General features: G+C 41.2%; 2 protein-coding genes across 3 annotated transcripts in view; one reads left to right on the top strand and one right to left on the bottom strand.

Annotated features, from left to right (window-relative positions):
- LOC117303718 (dual 3',5'-cyclic-AMP and -GMP phosphodiesterase 11-like) overlaps nt 1-13,997 on the bottom strand; it is a 156,926-nt gene extending 142,929 nt beyond the window's left edge. For both annotated transcript variants that reach the window (XM_033788015.1, XM_033788016.1), the window contains exon 1: nt 12,904-13,997. In XM_033788015.1, coding sequence (XP_033643906.1) covers nt 12,904-13,701 — 798 coding nt within the window. In that variant the 5' untranslated portion in view covers nt 13,702-13,997. The remainder of the gene's footprint in view (nt 1-12,903) is intronic.
- LOC117303720 lies at nt 13,729-16,303 on the top strand. Its single transcript, XM_033788018.1, has 2 exons — nt 13,729-13,828; nt 15,830-16,303. Exons 1-2 carry the CDS (start codon nt 13,750-13,752, stop codon nt 16,231-16,233), a joined length of 483 nt encoding a protein of 160 aa, XP_033643909.1. The 5' UTR covers nt 13,729-13,749; the 3' UTR covers nt 16,234-16,303.
- Nucleotides 16,304-21,882: the final 5,579 nt, after the last annotated feature.

Here is a 21,882-nt window from a genome sequence, read left to right as displayed (position 1 = left end):
AAAAATTAAACCTACAGTCCCAAATCCATCAAAATCAATCGATTGAATATACTTGATTTTGTAAGATTTGATACAGCACCAGATTGAAAATTTTGCTGATTTTAATTGAGTAGGTCTTTTTGTGTTGAAAGCAGTCTGTTATTTAGGAATTAACAATGTGGTGCTCAATACAATGACTTGGGCAGGGCATACCATAGAGCAAGGCCAAGTGTTCTATTGTTTATTAGGGCTGCCAGTTCCAGATTCCTGAAATGGCAATGCGAACAAGATAATATTATTGTGCCTATCTACGCACTTACGTGTAGGTCAGTGGGCAGGAGGGGATTACTGAGTGTGGCAGACTATCTACTGAGGTCAGTGGGCAGGAGGGGATTACTGAGTGTGGCAGACTATCTACTGAGGTCAGTGGGCAGGAGGGGATTACTGAGTGTATGGCTGACTATCTACTGAGATCAGTTGCAGGAGGGGGTTACTGAGTGTATGGCAGACTATCTACTGAGGTCAGTGGGCAGGAGGGGATTACTGAGTGTGGCAGACTATCTACTGAGGTCAGTGGGCAGGAGGGGATTACTGAGTGGCAGACTATCTACTGAGGTCAGTGGGCAGGAGGGATTACTGAGTGTGGCAGACTATCTACTGAGATCAGTTGCAGGAGGGGGTTACTGAGTGTATGGCAGACTATCTACTGAGGTCAGTTGCAGGAGGGGGTTACTGAGTGTATGGCAGACTATCTACTGAGGTCAGTGGGCAGGAGGGGATTACTGAGTGTGGCAGACTATCTACTGAGGTCAGTGGGCCGGAGGGGGTTACTGAGTGTATGGCAGACTATCTACTGAGGTCAGTGGGCAGGAGGGGATTACTGAGTGTATGGCTGACTATCTACTGAGGTCAGTTGCAGGAGGGGGTTACTGAGTGTGGCAGACTATCTACTGAGGTCAGTGGGCAGGAGGGGATTACTGAGTGTGGCAGACTATCTACTGAGGTCAGTGTCCGGAGGGGGTTACTGAGTGTATGGCAGACTATCTACTGAGGTCAGTGGGCAGGAGGGAATTACTGAGTGTATGGCAGACTATCTACAGAGGTCAGTGGGCAGGAGGGGGTTAATGAGTGTGGCAGACTATCTACTGAGGTCAGTGGGCAGGAGGGGATTACTGAGTGTGGCAGACTATCTACTGAGGTCAGTGGCCAGGAGGGGATTACTGAGTGTATGGCAGACTATCTACTGAGGTCAGTGGGCAGGAGGGGATTACTGAGTGTGGCAGACTATCTACTGAGGTCAGTGGGCAGGAGGGGATTACTGAGTGGCAGACTATCTACTGAGGTCAGTGGGCAGGAGGGATTACTGAGTGTGGCAGACTATCTACTGAGGTCAGTGGGCAGGAGGGGATTACTGAGTGTGGCAGACTATCTACTGAGGTCAGTGGGCCGGAGGGGGTTACTGAGTGAATGGCAGACTATCTACTGAGGTCAGTGGGCAGGAGGGGATTACTGAGTGTATGGCAGACTATATACTGAGGTCAGTGGGCAGGAGGGGATTACTGAGTGTGGCAGACTATCTACAGAGGTCAGTGGGCAGGAGGGGGTTACTGAGTGTGGCAGACTATCTACTGAGGTCAGTGGGCAGGAGGGGATTACTGAGTGTGGCAGACTATCTACTGAGGTCAGTGGGCAGGAGGGGATTACTGAGTTTGGCAGACTATCTACTGAGGTCAGTGGGCAGGAGGGGATTGCTGAGTGTATGGCAGACTATCTACTGAGGTCAGTGGGCAGGAGGGGATTACTGAGTGTGGCAGACTATCTACTGAGGTCAGTGGGCAGGAGGGGATTACTGAGTGTGGCAGACTATCTACTGAGGTCAGTGGGCAGGAGGGGATTACTGAGTGTATGGCAGACTATCTACTGAGGTCAGTGGGCAGGAGGGGATTACTGAGTGTGGCAGACTATCTACTGAGGTCAGTGGGCAGGAGGGGATTACTGAGTGTATGGCAGACTATCTACTGAGGTCAGTGGGCAGGAGGGGATTACTGAGTGTATGGCAGACTATCTACAGAGGTCAGTTGCAGGAGGGGATTACTGAGTGTGGCAGAATATCTACTGAGGTCAGTGGGCAGGAGGGGATTACTGAGTGTGGCAGACTATCTACTGAGGTCAGTGGGCAGGAGGGGATTACTGAGTGTGGCAGACTATCTACAGAGGTAAGTTGGCAGGAGGGGATTACTGAGTGTGGCAGACTATCTACTGAGGTCAGTGGGCAGGAGGGGATTACTGAGTGTATGGCAGACTATCTACTGAGGTCAGTGGGCAGGAGGGGATTACTGAGTGTGGCAGACTATCTACAGAGGTCAGTTGCAGGAGGGGATTACTGAGTGTGGCAGACTATCTACAGAGGTCAGTTGCAGGAGAGGGTTACTGAGTGTGGCAGACTATCTACTGAGGTCAGTGGGCAGGAGGGGATTACTGAGTGTGGCAGACTATCTACTGAGGTCAGTGTGCAGGAGGGGATTACTGAGTGTATGGCAGACTATCTACAGAGGTCAGTTGCAGGAGGGGATTACTGAGTGTGGCAGACTATCTACTGAGGTCAGTGGGCAGGAGGGGATTACTGAGTGTGGCAGACTATCTACTGAGGTCAGTGTGCAGGAGGGGATTACTGAGTGTGGCAGACTATCTACAGAGGTCAGTGGGCATGAGGGGATTACTGAGTGTATGGCAGACTATCTACTGAGGTCAGTGGGCAGGAGGGGATTACTGAGTGTGGCAGACTATCTACTAAGGTCAGTGGGCAGGAGGGGATTACTGAGTGTATGGCAGACTATCTACTGAGGTCAGTGGGCAGGAGGGGATTACTGAGTGTGGCAGACTATCTACTGAGGTCAGTGGGCAGGAGGGGATTACTGAGTGTATGGCAGACTATCTACTGAGGTCAGTGGGCCGGAGGGGATTACTGAGTGTATGGCAGACTATCTACTGAGGTCAGTGGGCAGGAGGGGATTACTGAGTGTGGCAGACTCTACAGGTATTGATGCCGACGTCAGGGCTAGGAGGGGCTCACCCCATTGCTGCACAAACTGTCGCTTGATAATAGTACAAGATGTTAATAAATATTAATAGTAAACTTGCGGGTACAACCATGGTAACTATTTTGAAGGAGTGGTGGCTCTTAAAAGAGCCGGTTTGGTCTCTACGTTTCTAACAGTATACTCTGCTCATCTTCAGGAGAATGCTGGACTACTGGAGGTGGTGGAGCTTATGTATGACTGGAGGGATGCACTTTTGGGCGGGAAGGATCGAAGCTGTTCTTGTCCGGTGAAGCGTGTGAGTTGGTTGCTGGCTGGATGTGTGTGTGTTGGAGTGTGTCAGTGTTGTGGTGAGCTGCTGCTGGAAGTGTTGGCTTGAGAAGTGACGACCAGATGTCATTGATGAAGAATCCGATGTCTTGTGGAACTGTGTTGTGGGCCTTGATCTCGATTGCCTCCCTAACTCTGAGTTGGTGCCAGAACTTGACTGGAGCGATGAGCTGGGCTTGTTTCCATTTGATGAGGTGATCTTGTTCGTGTGAGTGTTTGATGATTGCTGATTTGTCTAGGTGTCCTAGTCTGCCATGTGCTTGATGTTCCTTGATTCTGGTAGATATGTTGCGGCCGGTCTCCCCGAGATGTCGTGTGGCACTGGGTTGTGTCCTTCTTGGCCAAGAGAAGACAGCCCGTTACTTTAACACTGTCTTCGAGTATTTTCCCCAGGATTTCTTACAACCTCATAGTTAAATAAAATTTGATTGGGCTGATGCCAATAGCCTCTGAGTTTTTTCCAACTTTGAATTAAAATTTTGGCTCAACGCATAATAAACTTTCTATCGTCCTCATGTCTAGCCATGGTGGATCTCTCTTCGCAGCGCTGAAGCAGGACGAACGTTCTTGAAAAGTTTATGTGCTGAGTGAATATTTATGATGTAGGCCTGATGTTTCTTCAGCCCTGCCATATCATGGAGCAGTATCCATCACCTTGATCCCACGGTTATTCTGGTACTTTATCAATTCAGTGTTGTAGCCAAGTCCATGACCTTCGAGGCCAAGGCCGAGTCCGAATCATGGGTCTTCGAGGCCGAGTCCAAGGCCAAGGTCACAATGTCCGAGGCCAAGGCACAGGCACAGGCCAGCTAAATTATTATAATATTAAATACAATACAATACAATACAATAATCTTTATTAGATCCCAAAAAGGGTAATTCAAATGCTCGCATACAGTAACAACATTGACACATTAAAAACATTCAAAAAACAGACAATGCACACACACGTAGAAAAAGCAAACATTTAGGCAAAGGTGATACTTTGAAACGGGATTTACCTTTTCACCGATGAAGGTACAATTAGACTGACTTTAAACTACAAGCAATTACATTAGGGACACGTTGCCATGGCATGGATTGGGCAATTTGGGAATTTTTTGCTGTAAACAAATTCTTTGGTGTGATTGTGATATGAAAAATAATGGGAAAGATATTTTAAAAGTAGATTCCAATGTGGGCTGGTCATCTCGCCCCCTAGCCAGCTCGCCCCTAACAAAGTCGCCCCCTGCCAAGTCGAAGTGAATTTTTACTTGGTCAACAAGCTGATAATATTTTAGTTCAACGTGTGCGCAGTAGACGATGTTAGCCATGTTGCATGCGCACAGTGCTACATTAGAAACTGTAGACTTTGAGCTTTCTACTGAGTTTTGAAGCAAACAAATCGGCCTTTCCTGTGATGAGTTGTGACACTTGTTAGGTTTTGCTAATCGGAAAACTAATGAAATATGTAATATTGATTTTTTTTATCATGAAAAGAATGTCGGTGATCTCCAGCCGTTGAACACTACTTGAGATTGTTTGCAAACATTTTTCCTATCGGGGGATATATTTAAACGGGGACACAATTACACACAAACTGAAAAAAGGGAATATAAAATGGATTTTGTTTAAAGACAATTTTGGGTGTGATAATTTTGGTTAAGAAAATTGAGAGAGCCGTAATTGTTCAACTGATTTTGTGTTTGTTTTATGAGAATATTTCAAAGAGGTAATTCCTATTGCATTTTCTTTTGCTAAAATCATTGAAATGTCGTTATTCTTAGCTAAAATCATCCTTGCCGTATGCCGTTTGGTTGAGAAAGCACTTGAACGCAATGCACTTTCTGTGACGTAACCACAGACATATAATATCTAGTTCTTTATACTAGGAAATGCACCCGCAGATGTTTCTGTCGATTAGCGCTGGTCGTTTGCTACGATTCATGGGACCGTAAAGATGAGAATGGTATCTAAAGTAATATGAACGAAAATGCGTGTGAATTCGCCGCTATCATTTGGAACTGTCTTGGCCAAAGACGTAATGATCGGTACCGCGTGCTTAATTATGAACTGTGCTTCTTGTAAATTGATCGTTGACGGCGTGGTAAAGACTAAACCACATCCCAGCACGAACACAAGCGAGTTGACTGTGAATATACGTAGCACGAACTTGTGCAGAGATGATTGTGAAGGCATTGGAATAAGAATAGCGGCACCAGATTTTTAGAGATCGCAACATTCCACTTGGTTGAGGTACAACTGAGGTTCAAATATTTTAAATAAAAACCTTTAAGGTGACGTCATGTTACGGGTGATGACGTCGTCATCATACGTCAGTGTAATATGCAGCAGAACCTTGCAGCAATGTCTTTTGCATATTATAACTGAAGTGAAAGTTTCAGTGCAATTGCTTACTGGGAACATTGCAAACAAGTGCTGAGAACGAAACATGCGTTATTTCAATGACTTCCTGTCTAAAAAATACAATATAAAGAATTAAAATAAAAACTTTCACAAAACCAAGAACTGTTTCGCTGCACTGTGCTACGAAACAGCTAATTTAATGAGTAACAGATTTTAGAAGCCATTACAACAGCTTTTAAAAGAGAGCCTGTAAAAATAACATCAGAACAAAAAATACAAGGTTTAATGTTTGTTACTAGGGATATTGTTTTAAAGCCATTGGACACTTATGGTAAACAGTATTGTCCAAAGGCCCACACGCCGTGTATCACAACTTTAAAAAAATAACAAACCTGTGAAAATTTAGGCTCAATTGGTCATCGGAGTCGGGAAAAAATAACGGGGAAAACCCACCCTTGTTTCTGCACGTTTCTCCCGTGTCATGACATGTGTTTAAAATAAATTTGTAATTCTCGACAACGAGAATTGATAATTGTTTTAATGTTTTCTCGAAAAGTAAAGCATTTCATGGAATAATATTTCAAGAGAAGTCTTTCACCATTACCTTCTGTAAACCCTGTAAGTTATTTGTAAATCTGTAAACCTTTTTTTTTTTCTGTGGCGAAAGTATACATGTATAATGGCTTTAAAAAGGTGTTCAACTCGGACCATTGGTTTAACCGACAACTCAGCCTACATGTATATTCCGACAACTCAGCCCATATTCAATAGCCCTTTAGTTCCAACACCCCTATATTCCGACACCCCTACATATATATATTCTGACGACCCTATATTCTGACACCCCTATGTTCCGCAGCCCCTATGTCCAGAAATCTCAGCCTACGTATGTTCCGACAACTCAGCTTATAATATTCAATATCCCTATGTTCTGACACCGACACCACTATTCCGACACCCCTCATCTAGATGTTTCGACAACTAAAACCTACACATTCCGACACCATGTTCCGACACCCCTATATTCTAACAAGTTATTTTTGCACATAAATACTCTGATCAAAAACACAACTTAAGTCTGAACATTCATGTTGAATTTATACTATTTTTAAAAGTGATGGAATCAAGATATTCTAATCACACATGAATTTAGTATACACGTATTGACTGGCAATGAGGTAACTAGTGTACATGTACGTCTATTCCCCCGCGAGGGACTTTGAGTGACCAGAAGAGCGACCTAGGAAATAGGCCCCTCTTCTGGTCACTCACAGGCCCGAGGGGGAATAGACGTACACTAGTTACCGAATTATGCCAGTCAAAGGTTTTATAACACAGCTCGGTCTTAAATATGAAATAGGAACAAAAATCTGGAAAAGAAAGGAAGTTTTGTAGTTGCTGTTCTTGGTTCAAGTGAAGAGAGGGCGCTCCAACCAGGCACTATTTTCAAAAACTAGTGCCCGCTCGGGAACTAGTTCCCGCAAACGCACGCGCGCGATCACTAGACTATATTAGTTCATCCCACGTGACCGTGTTTCAGCCAACCAGAATACAGAAAAAGCAAGAGGTGTGTTATAATGCTTGTTAAGGCATGTATTTCATTTGATTTTGTGGCTATAGCCTAAACATGAGTTGTGGCTACCCCCGAGTAAGCCAACAATAAAATATTTGGTAAGCCTACTTTACTAATTGTTCTTTGTTATATGCGTGTCTGTGTTGATTACATTTCGTGGGCCTTCAATTTATTCTAACTTTCCCTAGCCTTAATAAAAATAATAATAATAATATAAAATTAAAAATTTATATTGCGCCCCAATACAAAATGATCAAAGGTGCAGAACAAAAAGAGTACAGAGTGGAAGAAAAGGACAAAGAAAAAAGACTGGTCACCAGGCCAGTGCCCAAACAGAGAAATATGGGGATACATCTGTCCCGCCAACAGTGAACTAAGTAATAGTTACTTATTACATAGGCCTATCCCTGCTGGCATCAGTAATGTTTTGACCTTTTCAGGAGACAGACACCTCTAACCCTAATGCTAAAATTCTAAACTAACTCGTACACGTGGGTCAAACTTGATGGGCTCGTACAGTTTTATCGGAATTCCGATAAAAGGGCATGCATGATGTGGGCTTGTCATTCTAAACATTGGCCAATCACAGGCGCGATTGAGAATGACGACGTATTACTGCTAGCAATCATGCCATGTCCATGTGTGTATGTATACATTGTGTATATGCTGTACGCTAGCTGTATGGACATGTACTGTACACATGCTTTTTATAGAAGTGTCGGGAGCGTGGTGTCGCTATGATGTAAGGGGTCTGAATGCGCTGCCTGACGATATAAGGCTACACCGGTGAGCCGGACAAGCCTTGCTCAGTCAGTACGGTGTTGAACAACTTACATGTAGAAGAGAGGAGGGGTTCCTTGGCCCCATTGTCTTGCGTTTCATTATTACACGAGGACTAGCATCATAAGTATGTAGCTGGTAGATTTGTCCGTGAATTGGAAGCTGCTTTACTATAAGTGTAACGTTGAAGTGTAGTAGTATGGCAAGAGTTAGTTTATGAAATTGATCTTGTTTTTCACACGCCATCTTCTACCGTCTGGTATGTTTTCGACCAACACGTAATTTATTTTTGATCCCCAACTTTGATTTACCGCGAGAAACGTAACAAATAATAAGTCTACATTAAAGACAAAATAAACAGCTGGGTTTCTTATCTCATCTACCATGTACTGGTCTGAAATGGGAAAAACAGAATGTTATTAAGTGTTTGTGCTTTAAGGGATGGGGACGTGTGTTGTACTGTCATATGCCCAACATCTAAGAATTCTAACCAAGTAGCCATCTTGCCGGAAACCCATGACACATGGATACTTTTTTAACCTTTCTCAAACACATTTCACACACTGTATGGTGTAATTGTCTTCCTTCCATTTCTAAATCCATGATTGATGCAATAAACTTGGTTGTTTTATCTTGTTGAAAGCTTCTGTAGTTCCATTACCATTTTTTTGCATACAACATGCACGACGAGCACGTGCGAGTGCTTGCAGAACGTTGTGATTGACATCGCAGCGAGAGGTTATAGGTCAACCAACAACCAATGAGAACGGGTTGTAAACACTAGCATAATGAGCTCCGCCCTAAATTTTGGCAGATAAAAAACCATCAAGGCGCTACAGTACGTGTACCATCCCATACAGATGGTAATATACAATGTACAGTACGTATGTGTGTACCATACAAAAAGCTGTACACGTATCATGCACTGTGTTATGGGGGTGCGCTGGCGGAATTCAGTGATGGGGACTGGGATTTTGCAGGTCGCGGCTCGGTGTACCACCTTGATCAAGGCTATAATCAAGAAGACTGGTCACAAATGAATTCGTTTTAAAAGAGTCTTGTGTAAGGAACTGACTAATGCGTTTGATGTTATGAAGTATGAAAAAAGGCAGCAGAGCAAGCTTTTTTGATGTGGGTGTTCATTGTAAGTTCAGAATCGAACCAAGACCCCAACTTACAAACACATGTTGTGGGAAAAACAGTACAGTGTAGCTTCACCAATAATAATATCGGAAAAATTAATTTTCTTCAACTGCTGTTTTGATCCGATGATCAAAAATTCACTTTTAGCATCATTAATTAGAAGCTGGTCATGTAACATCCATTGCTTGATGTCCTTTATGCAATCTTCGATTATAGTCACAGCAGCTTGACAAGATTTGTCGTCGTCGGGTCTAAAAGATAGATACAGCTGTGTGTCATCGGCATAGCAGTGAACATCAGGCAGATGGTGCTCAACGATGCCAAACAATTTAGAGGCATAGACAATAAATAGGAATGGTCCCAAGCAGAATCCCTGAGGAACACCACAGTTGATGTTAACTTCTCTGATAAGGTACCTTGAATGGATACACGTTGACTTCTATCTGACAAATAGGACGAAAACCAATCAAGGGCCTTGCCAGTGACTCCACATTTAGACTGAAGACGTTTCAACAGAATTACATGATCAAAAGTATCGAACGCTGCACTCAGGTCTAAAAGGACAAGCAGAATAACATGTTGGGAATTCATCCTCATCAGTAAATCATTTTTAACCTTAATAAGAGCAGTCTCTGTACTGTGATGCTTCAGGTAAGATGATTGGAGTACCAGAAACATGGAGTGTTTTGAAATATACATGTATGACTATAAAGTTGGTCACAAACAGCACTCTCAGTTAATTTAGAAATAAATTGTAAGTTACAATTCAAAACTCAGCTCAAATCCTATTTGTTTTCTATTGCCTACAGTTCAGTTTAATCCTTTTGTTTGCTTATTGTTAGTGTATTTATTGTTAATTGGTTGCTTAATTTTTGTTTGCCTTTTGTTTTTTGTAAAGCGCATTGGTATTTCTTTCAGTTATGAAATGCGCTATATAAGAATTAGCTATTATTATTTATTATTAAGTTACTGATTGGGCGGTAGTTTTCTAATTTCATGTCAAGATAGGGTTTCATTAATAAAGGGCATATAAGCTTCTTTCCAGTCAGTAGGAAATGTACCAGAAAATAATGATGAGTTTAAAATGTTGGTAGTTACTGGAAGCAAAACATCAAGGCACTCACCAACAAGGTTAGTGGGCATGGAATCCAGAATGAAACTATCAAACAGGTAATTACTGGACATTGTTTTAGGTGTAAAAGAAAATGGTCTGTCAACAGAGGTTGAAACTTCCAAGTCATCAAGTTTAGCATGAATAGCCTTGTAGATATTTTCTTCACAAAAAAGGTACCCATATCATTAGCAAGAGTAAGTTTATCTTTAAAAGGTGGATAGAGGACGTCAACACTATGCCCAAGTAGCTTTTTAGATGCTTTAGATAATTTCATCTGGTCGGAACTATTACTTTCGATAAAGTCTTTGCAAAAATTGCAGCGAGCTTTGTTAAGAAGAAAGGTAACCTTATTTCTTATAAGCTTATATTATTGCGCCGGTGTGTAATTTCTTTCATTTGCCCCCCCCCCCCCACAAAAAAAACTAAAAAGAATAATGCTATGTTAAAAATTAATAATATTCGCGCGTGTACACTCATTTGTCCATAAAAGGGTGTTGTTTCCAGCAATATCCTACCTGGACGCTGAATTCATGCGCGCGTTTTAACGCACAAAGAACAGCTATCGTCCATGATCATTTGCCTCCTTTGACCCCAGTAAAGGCGCTGAACAGACCATTATCTCAAAGATCAGTAGTGATTAACGCACGAAAGAAATTGGAGCCATCAAAAGCTCAAATATGGCCCCTGAACATGTCTGGAAGTATCGCCGAAAGAAAAGTCACAAACTTTTGACAATTTTAGTCGTTTAATTGGTTAATATCGAGAATAACAGTGTTTGGACCCGGTCTTCACTGCGTGGTAATGACCTTGGTTGGTGGCTGGCCGTGTTAAGGTCCATTAAGATCACCGTGGCTGGCGCTGTTAACACTAACAGACCTCGCCTCTGGCTCGGTCCGTAAACAGCACCAGCCACCAACCAAGTCATACCACGGAGTGAAGACCGGGTCCTCGCACTGATATGTTATTCCCTAAATAGCAACCACTCCAGAACTCGGTTATAACCACATTATATTGAGGACCTGGGGCCTATTTCACAAAGCAATATTAGGCCTATAGACAAATTGTAAGTATTACCCTAGTGATTTGTATTGTGACATCAAACTTTACTTAGCAACTGCGATTGATTTGCAGTTATAATCAATCTGTAGCTCTTTGTGAAATCAGCCCCTGGTCAATGAGGCGGTCCATCAATAGTGGTCAGTCACCAACCAAGGTCATAACCACACTGTGAAGAAAGAAACATCACAATGTTAATTCCTAACTATAACAACCCTTACATCACATTTTCACTAGAAAGCCGCACAAACAGATAGGGCCTACATGCATTAAACATCATGTGTAGTAAACTAATGGCACCAATCTGTTGCAACAGCAGCTCTCCGAGTCTTGGTACAGAACAGGCTCATGTTGATGCCTGTACAGTATCCTGGTGTCATGTGTTTTCAGTAGGATAACAGGAAAACTGAATGGGTTTTTTTTCAATTCATCTATCAAATTTTTTAACAATAATATTTACACTTCATGGTGTGTTGAAATTTTTTAAGTTTTGGTTTTACGTTCGCGAGACAGTCCGCCATTAACAGTGCTTATATGCATGCCAACATTGGAGCAACGTCATGTTTTCACACCTTTCATTGGTTGGTATTTTATTGAATATTCGAAGCCAGTATGGCGTGCAAAATAAATCCAAAATATTATTCAATTACTACTTAAAAAATTGAATTACATTTTTTTCCTAAGGCATTATAAATGGCTACTATATTAGAATCCAGAGATATCATAAGGCATGAAAGTAAAACAACCCACCCCCCTTGAAGCACACACACACACACTTCATAACAATCCGTTTTCCTCCATTTCAGACCAGTAATGTTTGGTTTCAGGTGATAAGAAACCAATCTATGATAATTTCTCTTTAATGTAGACATAATATTACGCCTATCGGAATTTATTACAGTATGCAGTTAATAAAATAAAAATTGTTTTAAAGTATTTTAATTTTTCCCCATATTGGCACACCATAGAATCCAAAATAGTAACCACCTCACGTGATCCATCTAGTGACTATAGCAGAATGAAACTCAATCTAGCAGATAGTCATTTTGTTTTGAACTTTCGAGGTTGGATGATGTTTCTTTGACTCATTTGAATGTTGGCATAATAATGCACTAGTGATTTGTACCAAAAATCATTCAATCGTTTGAGCATACAAAAAACCAACGACAGGAAACTTTATTCTCAGCTTGATTAAGCCTGATGAAAATACAGACCGTGAGTAAACTGCATAGCTTCTGTCACCGGTGCAGCTTGCACAATCTCGCGGTAAACAGGATTCAATGTTGGGGTTCGAAAACATATGAGGGTCGATAAAGTATGACGCTACGAAAGGTAAAATGTAGGTGTTTGGGATGTTTCAAAACATACATGTACGCATGATCATGAAAAAAACTCAAGACTTATTTCTATTCTCCCTCGGCTTTGCCTTGACCCTTGGGAATATAGGACGAGGCAAGATCGAGTCACAGCTTTAACCATGGTAGCACTCAAATGCAGTCAATACATGTAGGACTTTGTATCAGTACATGTACATTTATTTTTACCTCGTAAGCATTGGCAATGTTAACTGCCTCTCCTGTTTTAGCAACGTATCCAATTATTCCTTTCCCCCAAGACACTCGTACTTCTTCCTTTCCAGCCACTTCTACAGTAGATTCGCTTGTCACATCAAATAACTTTGAGCCTAGATAACACTGTTCTGTTCCTTTTCCATAAACGAGAAAGAGTGATCCCCGGTCAGCCTTGGTAAGGATCAACACATTTTGAAGAATTTTGTGGCACAATGAGTTCAAGTCAAGGTCATTAGCAATATCTTTAACTAGTTCCATGAGCACTGCCCTATCGTCCAGTTGCTTAAGCTCGCTGATGGACTTCCGTGATCGTGTTGGTGACGATCTGGAATTGCCTTGGAGGTGAAGATGGCTTGTGCCGAGGAAGCTTGGAGCCCCATCGACAGTAGATATCATTCTACCAAGTGAACCACCAGAACCCTGAACTTCAAATTCGGATGCAGAAACCTTTCGCACTGGAGTGTTACTTCCAGAGGAGCTACTAGGTGAATGCGGAGACTCAGCTACTGGGGGTTTAGTGGTTTGAGAAACAGCTCGAGCAATGTACCATCCGTCGATCATGCTACGGGTGGCCTTACGTGCAAAGTAATCGTGCGAGAATTCTGGATGCGAGTCCAGCCATTTTTCCATATGATCGTACTCACCGCTACGATCGCCGTTGTTGTCGGGTATGGGGTCCCCGTTTCCCGGTTGCGGCCCCATTATTGGCCTTAATAACGACAACAGATTCACTCTTTGTTCAACCCGGTCAGGCCCAGGTGACCGAGCCATTAGTTCCTGCAGATTCCAGTTTATATTGCAATTGTTTCTGGCTACATAATGTTGATAGTAATTCTTGTTGGCGGCACGGATATCATCATCAAGATCTCAAGCTCCATCTCCTCGGCACATCCTACATGTAATGTACATAAGTCGTAGTACACGTTGAACGTACAAAAAACATGTTCAACTTATTACTACACAACACTGCACTGACGACTTTCCCACCGTCAACCTGGCACTACGTACATGTACATACGTGTAGTAGTAGTAGGGCAGCCTGTCTGCTGTATGTGATGATGATGCTGTGGATGAGCTACCTAGCCTTTTAGTGTTTTGACTGTGTTGTTTGTACGTGTGGTGACGTGGTGAGGATCGGGTATACACATGGTATAATAGGATGGATGGGCTGCCAATCTTGAGTAGAGTAGATCATGTGACCGTTTTCCGTTTGTGCTTATGATAAGTAGATGAAGTTGGTTGACATTGACATCTGCGTGAGATGATGGTGAAAAAAGGTGGAGCACTTCACCCAAGAAGTGAGCAACACTTACGTCCAACAATTTGTCTAAAAATATTAATCAAAAGTATACGAGCAATTCCATTCTACTCGAGAACGACAAGTGTTTTCTTTTGCAAGAGACTTAATATGCTATATCCTTAAATATTCTATATCAGATTTTTTGCCGATTTGACTCAACATTTTTGATTTAAAATTCAATCGGTATTTTGATGGGGGGTCTAGAAAGTTACAAGCTTTCATTTGAGCCATTGCTCAAAAAAGTCCGCCAGTTATTAGTAGCAGTGAATAGATAAAGTGCTCAAATGATACCGACAATATAATACGTGATCAATTCTTATGTGTTTTATAGGAAACGTTTTAAATTGTTGTCATGGTTCCTGACCATTAAAAGTAAAAGTTAAACTCTTTTTCCGTTAGGGTGATACTCAAATACCATTCACTCAAACAAATCTAGTTTACACTATTAGTACTTGTCAAAGACCCGTCTTCTCACTTGGCGTATCTCAACATAAGTATGCATAAAATAACAAACCTGTGCAAATTTGAGCTCAATTGGTCATTCAAGTTGAAGATAATAATGGAAGAAAAAAAACTCTTGTCACACGAAGTTGTGTGCTTCCAGATGCTTGATTTCGAGATCTCAAATTCTAAACTTGAGGTCTCTAAATCAAATTCGTGGAAAATTACTCCTTTCTCGAACACTACGTCACTTCAGAGAGAGCCGTTTCTCACAATTTATACTATCAACCTCATTACTCATTACCAAGTAAGGTTTTATGCTAATAATTATTTTTAGTAATTACCAATAGTGTCCACTGCGTTTAAGTAGGATTTGAAAACTTTGCACGGTGGAAATACGATATGGAAAGGTTTGCGGTAACAACACCATCAATTCCTTCAAACGGGTAAATTAATGTGCACTTGGTCGGGTTTGAGTCTGTCAGTTGAAGTTGTAAATTGAGAATAGAAATGAGGGGGGAAACATGACGGTCGATAGTTTGATAAAAGTATGAAAAAGTTTCTGATTGACATGCAAATAAAGCAAACTAATAATACTTTACATTTTTGTCGATCAAATGCCCTAATAATTTTTTATGAAAATGACATTATTTCTAAACAAAAACTCGGACGAGAAATTGTATTGGATTCAGGTACATGTTTTTTTTAATTCTTTCAGTTCATTGAGAAACTGACAATAAATTAACTTAAATACAAAACAAGAGTCGCTCCTATAATTAAAAATTCGAGTAGGCCTAAACTAAGACTAGAGTGAGAACTACATATCCTGGTGTCATGTGTTTTCAGTAGGATAACAGGAAAGTTGTTCACAATCAAAAACTGAATGTGTTTTTTTAAATCATCTATCCAATTTTTTAACAATAACACTTACACTTCATGGTGTGTTGAAATTTTTTAATTTTTGATTTACGTTGCGAGAGACAGTCCGCCTTTAACAGTGCTTAATGCATGCACGACATTGGAGCAACGTCATATGTTTTCACACCTTTCATTGGTTGGTATTTTATTGAATATTCAGAAGCTAGTATGGTGTGCAAAATAAATCAACAATGATATTCAATTTCTACTTAACAAATTTAATAAAATTTTTGTCCAAAGGCATCCAGAATGTCCAACGCACCTCTGCTCATGTCATTGTCAAGCGCAAGAAGTACGACTCCATCACATCTGAACTCACTGCTCTTCACTGGCTCCCTATACAACAGCGTATCAAATTCAAAGTTCTTCTTCTTGTGTACAAAGCTCTCCATAAACATTTGCCATCCTACATATCTGACTTACTCTGCAACCACAACGCAGACAGCTTAGATCATCCACATCTTCTAATCAGTTTATTATGCCCAGAACCCATGCTGTGTCATTTGCAGATCGCTCACTCTCCTGTTTTGGACCAAAGGAATGGAACAGTCTCCCTAACCACATCAAGGATGCTATTAAACACTATTCTCGTTTTCAAGAAACTCCTCAAAAGTTTACTATTCCAACAAGTGTATCAACATTAACTTCATCCAACTGTCTTGAGCGCCTTTGACCACCTTTGGTTGATTTTGGCGCTATATAAATTATCTCTGATTGATTGATTGATTGATTGATTGGCTACTATATTAGAATCCAGAGACATCATAAGGCATGAAAGTAAAACACCCGTTTTCCCCCATTTCAGACCAGTAATGTTTGGTTTCAGGAGACAATAAACCAATCTATGATATTTTCTCTTTAATGTAGACTTAATATTTATTACGCTTATCGGAATTTATTATTATGCAGTTAATACAAAAAAAACCCGTTTTTGTCATTTTCACTTCAAATATTTAAAAAAAATTCCCCATATTGGCACACCATAGAATCCCAATTAATAGTAACCACCTCACGTGATCCATCTAGTGACTAAAGCAGAATGAAACTCAATCTAGCAGATAGTAATTTTGTTTTTAACTTTCAAGGTTGGATGATGTTTCTTTGACTCATTTGAATGTTGGCATAATAATGCACTAGTGATTTTTACCAAAAATCAATCATTTTATAAATGTTTGAGCATAACCAACGACAGGAAATTTATTCTCAGCATGATTAAGCCTGATGAAAATACAGACCGTGAGTAAAACTACACCGGCAAGTGCAGAGTGTAGTCTAGATTTCAAGCCGTCCAAGTAACTAGATCATACCGTGGCGGGCGCACTTTGGCAATTCAATCGCGCGTAGTACACTATCCAGAATCAAGCACCATAGTCTTGGGCCAAGACTATTTGGTCAGGACTCTGCAGGATGTGCACTTGCCAAATCCGTTTTATTAAGCAATCGGCCGTCGGGTTGAGCCCTCATGTGCGGCTGAATCGGGTACTATACATTTTCACGAATTTCTCCATACAAAATTAACCAAACTGGACGAACAAACCCTCAAAATAACAAGGCAAATGTTTTCTAAAAGTGAAATAAGTGAGAGGACGTAGGAGTAGTTTTAAAGACCAATAAAATTACAGTTTCTATTTTAGTTTGTATAGGGTTCCAGAGATATGATAACATATAAAATTTGATGTTTTATCAGGGGACTTCGTCACGCGGGGCGCGCGCCACGGCGGATGTTGACCAGAAAGTTTACATGAGAATTAATTGATATGAGAGAGGCCGACGCTCTGTTACTCCCCAAAAGCGGTGGTAAAAACAGTAGATTATCTGTTGCACAGCATGTTCCGAAAACTCGCTTTATTTGGTGCTCCGACAACTTTGTATGCGTCGTTTGACGTACGCTCGATAAATCACGGTGGGGGCCTAAGATTCTAAAATCGTGTGAACGTTATTGGAAACAAAGCAGCAAATCATTATTATAGCAAGAGAGGGTACCACTTTCATACAAGCCTTTTTAGTCAGATATCTCCTCTGCTATTAGACTTGTGGACAAGTCGTTAAATCGGCCCCACGCGCTGAGATAGTGGTCTCGCGAGATCACTGCTGTCGCGCGAACTGATGGCTCCTCGATTTCGACTCAAGTCTACTCTGCTATTAGCAGCAGTGATTATTGTTGGGGGGGGGGGGAACAGACTCTTGCGAGCCTTTGGTCGAGTAAATCCGTGGCTATCGGTGACTTCGGAATTGTTGCGGAGGGAACCAAATACCACTGCTGGTTCCAAATTCATCGTGATATACAATTGTCTGATTGGCTCTTTGACAAAGACCGCCTGTTGTCGGCAATATTATTTGAGTTATACCATGGAGGAATAAATTCTAATTTATTCCTCCATGGTTATACCCAACAACATTGTTCGTTTATCATCATATCACATCAGGGATATAGGTAAGATTCGCAAGTACTTGGACAAAAGTGCCACTGAAAAGGTCATTCACGCATTTGTTACTTCTCGTCTTGACAACGGCAATACTCTTCTCTACAGTCTTCCTAACAACCAGATTTCCAGACTTCAACGGCTCCAAAATACTGCTGCCCGCATTGTGACACTGTCTAGAAAATCCTGTTCTATCACCCCCATTCTGAAACAACTACACTGGCTCCCTATCTCTCAACGAATCATCTTCAAGCTGATGCTCATTGTCCACAAAGCTCTTAATGGCAAGGCTCCCCACTATATTTCTGAACTGCTTCAAGTTTACACTCCATCAAGGAATCTTCGATCAAGTTCTATGCTTCTCCTCATTGAACCCACGTCTCGACACTCATGGGGTGACAGGTCTTTTTCTTCAGCCGCGCCACGCATCTGGAACTCTCTACCACTTGATCTTCGATCTTGTCTTTGTACTGCAAAATTCAAGTCTCTTCTCAAACCTTATCTTATGTCACAGGTTTTCAATGACTAATTTTGTTGTGTCTGTTTTTCTTTGTGTCGTGTTTTGTTTTTGTTTTGTTTTTGGTTTTACTGCGCCTTGAACACCCAGCAGGGTGGATATGTGCGCATTACAAGTCTTATTATTATTATTTATTATTATTATTATTATTATTATTATTATTATTATTATTATTATTATTATTATTATTATTATTATTATTATTATTATTATTATTATGTGCTCAACACAATAAAGTGTGTCATTATAGCAGTGTATATGGGGCGCCGTTTATGACTTTATTACGAAACCAATATATATAGAATGGAACCAATAGAATGAAACCAATATATATAGAACGAAATAAATATATGCAGGACGAAATAAAAATATATAGAACGAAATATGAAATATGTAGGACGAAATAAATATATAGAACGAAATAAAATATAAATAGAATGTAATAAAAATATATAGAACGAAATAAAAATTATATAGAACGAAAATAAATTATATAGAACGAAAAATATATAGAACGAAAAAATATATATAGAATGAAATATATATCTTTATAACGAAATAATATTTGATATGTAACGAAATAATAATATAAAAATAATATAGAACAAAACAGAAATATATGGGACGAAACAAAAATATATAGAACGAAGCGCCCCCTTCGACGAACAAGGGCCAGGGGTTGTACAACATTAGCATAATAGCACGAACATTAGCATAGTAGCACGAACATTAGCATAGTAGCACGAACATAAGCATAAATAGCAGGAAGCGCCGCCCGCGCGACGGACCAGTATTTTAGACTTGAAATCAAGTCGTTAGATAACAGAGTCGTCGTGCACACTTCCTTACTGCTGATAATAAACGTTGAATTAACTATCGCTGTTGTAAGGATGGCTACACGACTGAACACGTTAACTAATAAATGTCAATGACCTTTGGATAATCACACAGCCACAGAGAATTTTTTCCAGAGTTTGGGGAACAAACTGCAATGGTGAATCCAACTTTCAGAGTATTAACACTAGTTTAACCCGTTCTTTTACATCAGGGTCTTGTTAACCCCATTTATTCGCAGGTTTATTTTACTTTTTGCTTTCACGTCTGTTAATTAATAATCAATTTTGTACAGGATGTATAACCCGTTCTCTCCACAGGAATGATTCATATTTCCCCTTGACTGTATTTCCCCATCCACTATGGCACTTGCTCCCGACACCAAGTGCATTTTCCGCAAGCTTCGTAAGCTTAAGGAAAAGAACACCCGTTACATCTTGAAAACTACCGTTTTTATCGTTTGTCCCGTATCATTCCCAAAGGCCTACAGATCAAGTGTACCCCTTCCTTTGGGGATCTTGACCCATCCTTTTTGAAGAAATGGAACAAGACACTCACTAATACGTCTTTCCGTTTGATCAAGTTGCTGGAAAATCAATGCCAACAATTCATTGATAACCAGTTGCTTGAGATAACAGACACTGAGTCTCAACTCCAGGAGTCATGCTCTATTGAAGAGTTTGAACAGTTACAAGATACCATACTATGTAACGTCAAACACTTAAGGTCCACCCTAATGGACACACAGAACAAGAAACGTATGAATGTCCAGGCTAACCATAAGAAACACACCCATAGACGTTTCCACAGTAAGAGAGCCACCATTGCTCCTCGTACTGTTAGGTCGCCAGAGACCAATACTGTAGTTAACCTGTCTGACATGGTCCTTACTGACCCACAGGTTAAACTCCTCTCAATGGGTCTTAAGTTTTGCCCCACACCCAGAGAACCTAACCAACTTCTTTTCCAACAGGACATGGCCCAATTCAATCGTAGGTTACGCCTACGTGAATACTTTCATGTAGAGCCCTCCATGGATGACGAGTCATTTGTGGAGACCCAACTTATCCCCCGCAACCGCTTCAGGGAAAAGAGTACTTGGGTACCCCCTAACAACCGAGATGTGTCTCTAGAGACATACATCAATTCGGTTAACTCTGAGGTTCTTAAGGCCCCCAGTACCCCTACTCCCAATAACCTCCCCCAAGATGAGCGGCACGCCCTTACACAACTCCGCCAATCACCATACATAGTGATTAAACGGGCTGACTACATTGCTGAGGGCCTTAGACAGCTCAGTAACACTGATCATTACATTGAATGTGCTTCTGATCCCACCGAATCTTTCTCCCAAGATATCAGTGACACCCTGGTTAGGATTTATAACGCCAATGGTATTGAGAAAGACACATTTAACTATCTCCTCCCACATGACCCCCGTACAGCAAGGTTCTACCTTCTACCTAAGATACACAAGCCCAATAACCCGGGGAGACCTATTGTATCTGGGAATGGTAGCCCCACAGAGCGCATTTCTGAGTTTGTCGATAGCTTCCTCAAACCCTTAGTCTGCCGTATTCCTTCCTTCATCAAGGATACCAAAGACTTTCTCCACAAACTAGATGAGGTCAAGCACCAAATACCTGACTCTGCTATTTTGGTTACTTTTGATGTTTCATCACTGTATACTAACATACCCCATCATGAAGGCATGAGTGCATGTGTCTCTGCCCTCAATGCTAGTAATCAGTCCCGCCCCTCAGTGAGTCATATTAAGGAACTCATGAGCCACATTCTAATGAAGAATAATTTAACATTTTCTGACAGGCATTTTCCAAAGGTACAGGGTACTGCCATGGGTACCAAAATGGCACCCTCATATGCTAACCTATTCATGTCTCAGTTGGAGGACAGACTCCTGTCCTCCGCCCCCAACCGACCACTAGTTTGGTGGAGATTTATTGATGATATTTTCCCCATCTGGTGTGGTGACCAAGACAGCTTGGATGAGTTTATTGACCATATCAACTCATTTCACCCCACCATAAAGTTCACTACCGAACAATCTTTCACCAGTGTGAACTTTCTAGATGTGACAATAACCAAGTCCCCTAATGGCCTTGTCACAGATGTTTACAGTAAACCCACCGACACCCACCAGTACCTTCTCTCCAATAGCTGTCACCCTGCGTCACTGTAAGAAGGCAATTGCTTACAGTCAGGCCTTACGTATCAGGCGTATCTGTTCCACAGATACCCTGTACAAGAGGCGCTCATTAGAGCTAAGGAAACACCTTGTATCTAGGGGACACAGCGAACGTAGGGTCCAACTTGCTATCAACAGGGCTCTCAACGTACCTCGTCATACTCTGTTGACTAACACGGGGGCTAAAAAAGCTCCTACCAATAGAGTTGCTTTGGTCACTACCTTCCACCCCAAACTACCCAAACTTCCCTCAATTCTCAATAATAACATGCCTATACTTCACTCCTCCAGCAGGTTACACTCAGCAATCCCT

The sequence above is a fragment of the Asterias rubens genome, chromosome 20, assembly GCF_902459465.1.
Source record: "Asterias rubens chromosome 20, eAstRub1.3, whole genome shotgun sequence".
Taxonomy (NCBI): Eukaryota; Metazoa; Echinodermata; class Asteroidea; order Forcipulatida; family Asteriidae; genus Asterias; species Asterias rubens.
The sequence above is the reverse complement of the archived record's forward strand: the minus strand, read 5'-3'. Positions and strand labels throughout refer to the sequence as shown.

What these genes read in the sequence shown, in the direction of transcription:
- LOC117303720 (XM_033788018.1), top strand. Translation starts at nt 13,750, where the DNA reads ATGTTGATAGTAATTCTTGTTGGCGGCACGGATATCATCATCAAGATC. An exon ending in CTCCTCGGCACATCCTACAT is followed by an intron (nt 13,829 to 15,829) that starts GTAATGTACATA and finishes TTTTGTCCAAAG; the next exon opens with GCATCCAGAATGTCCAACGC.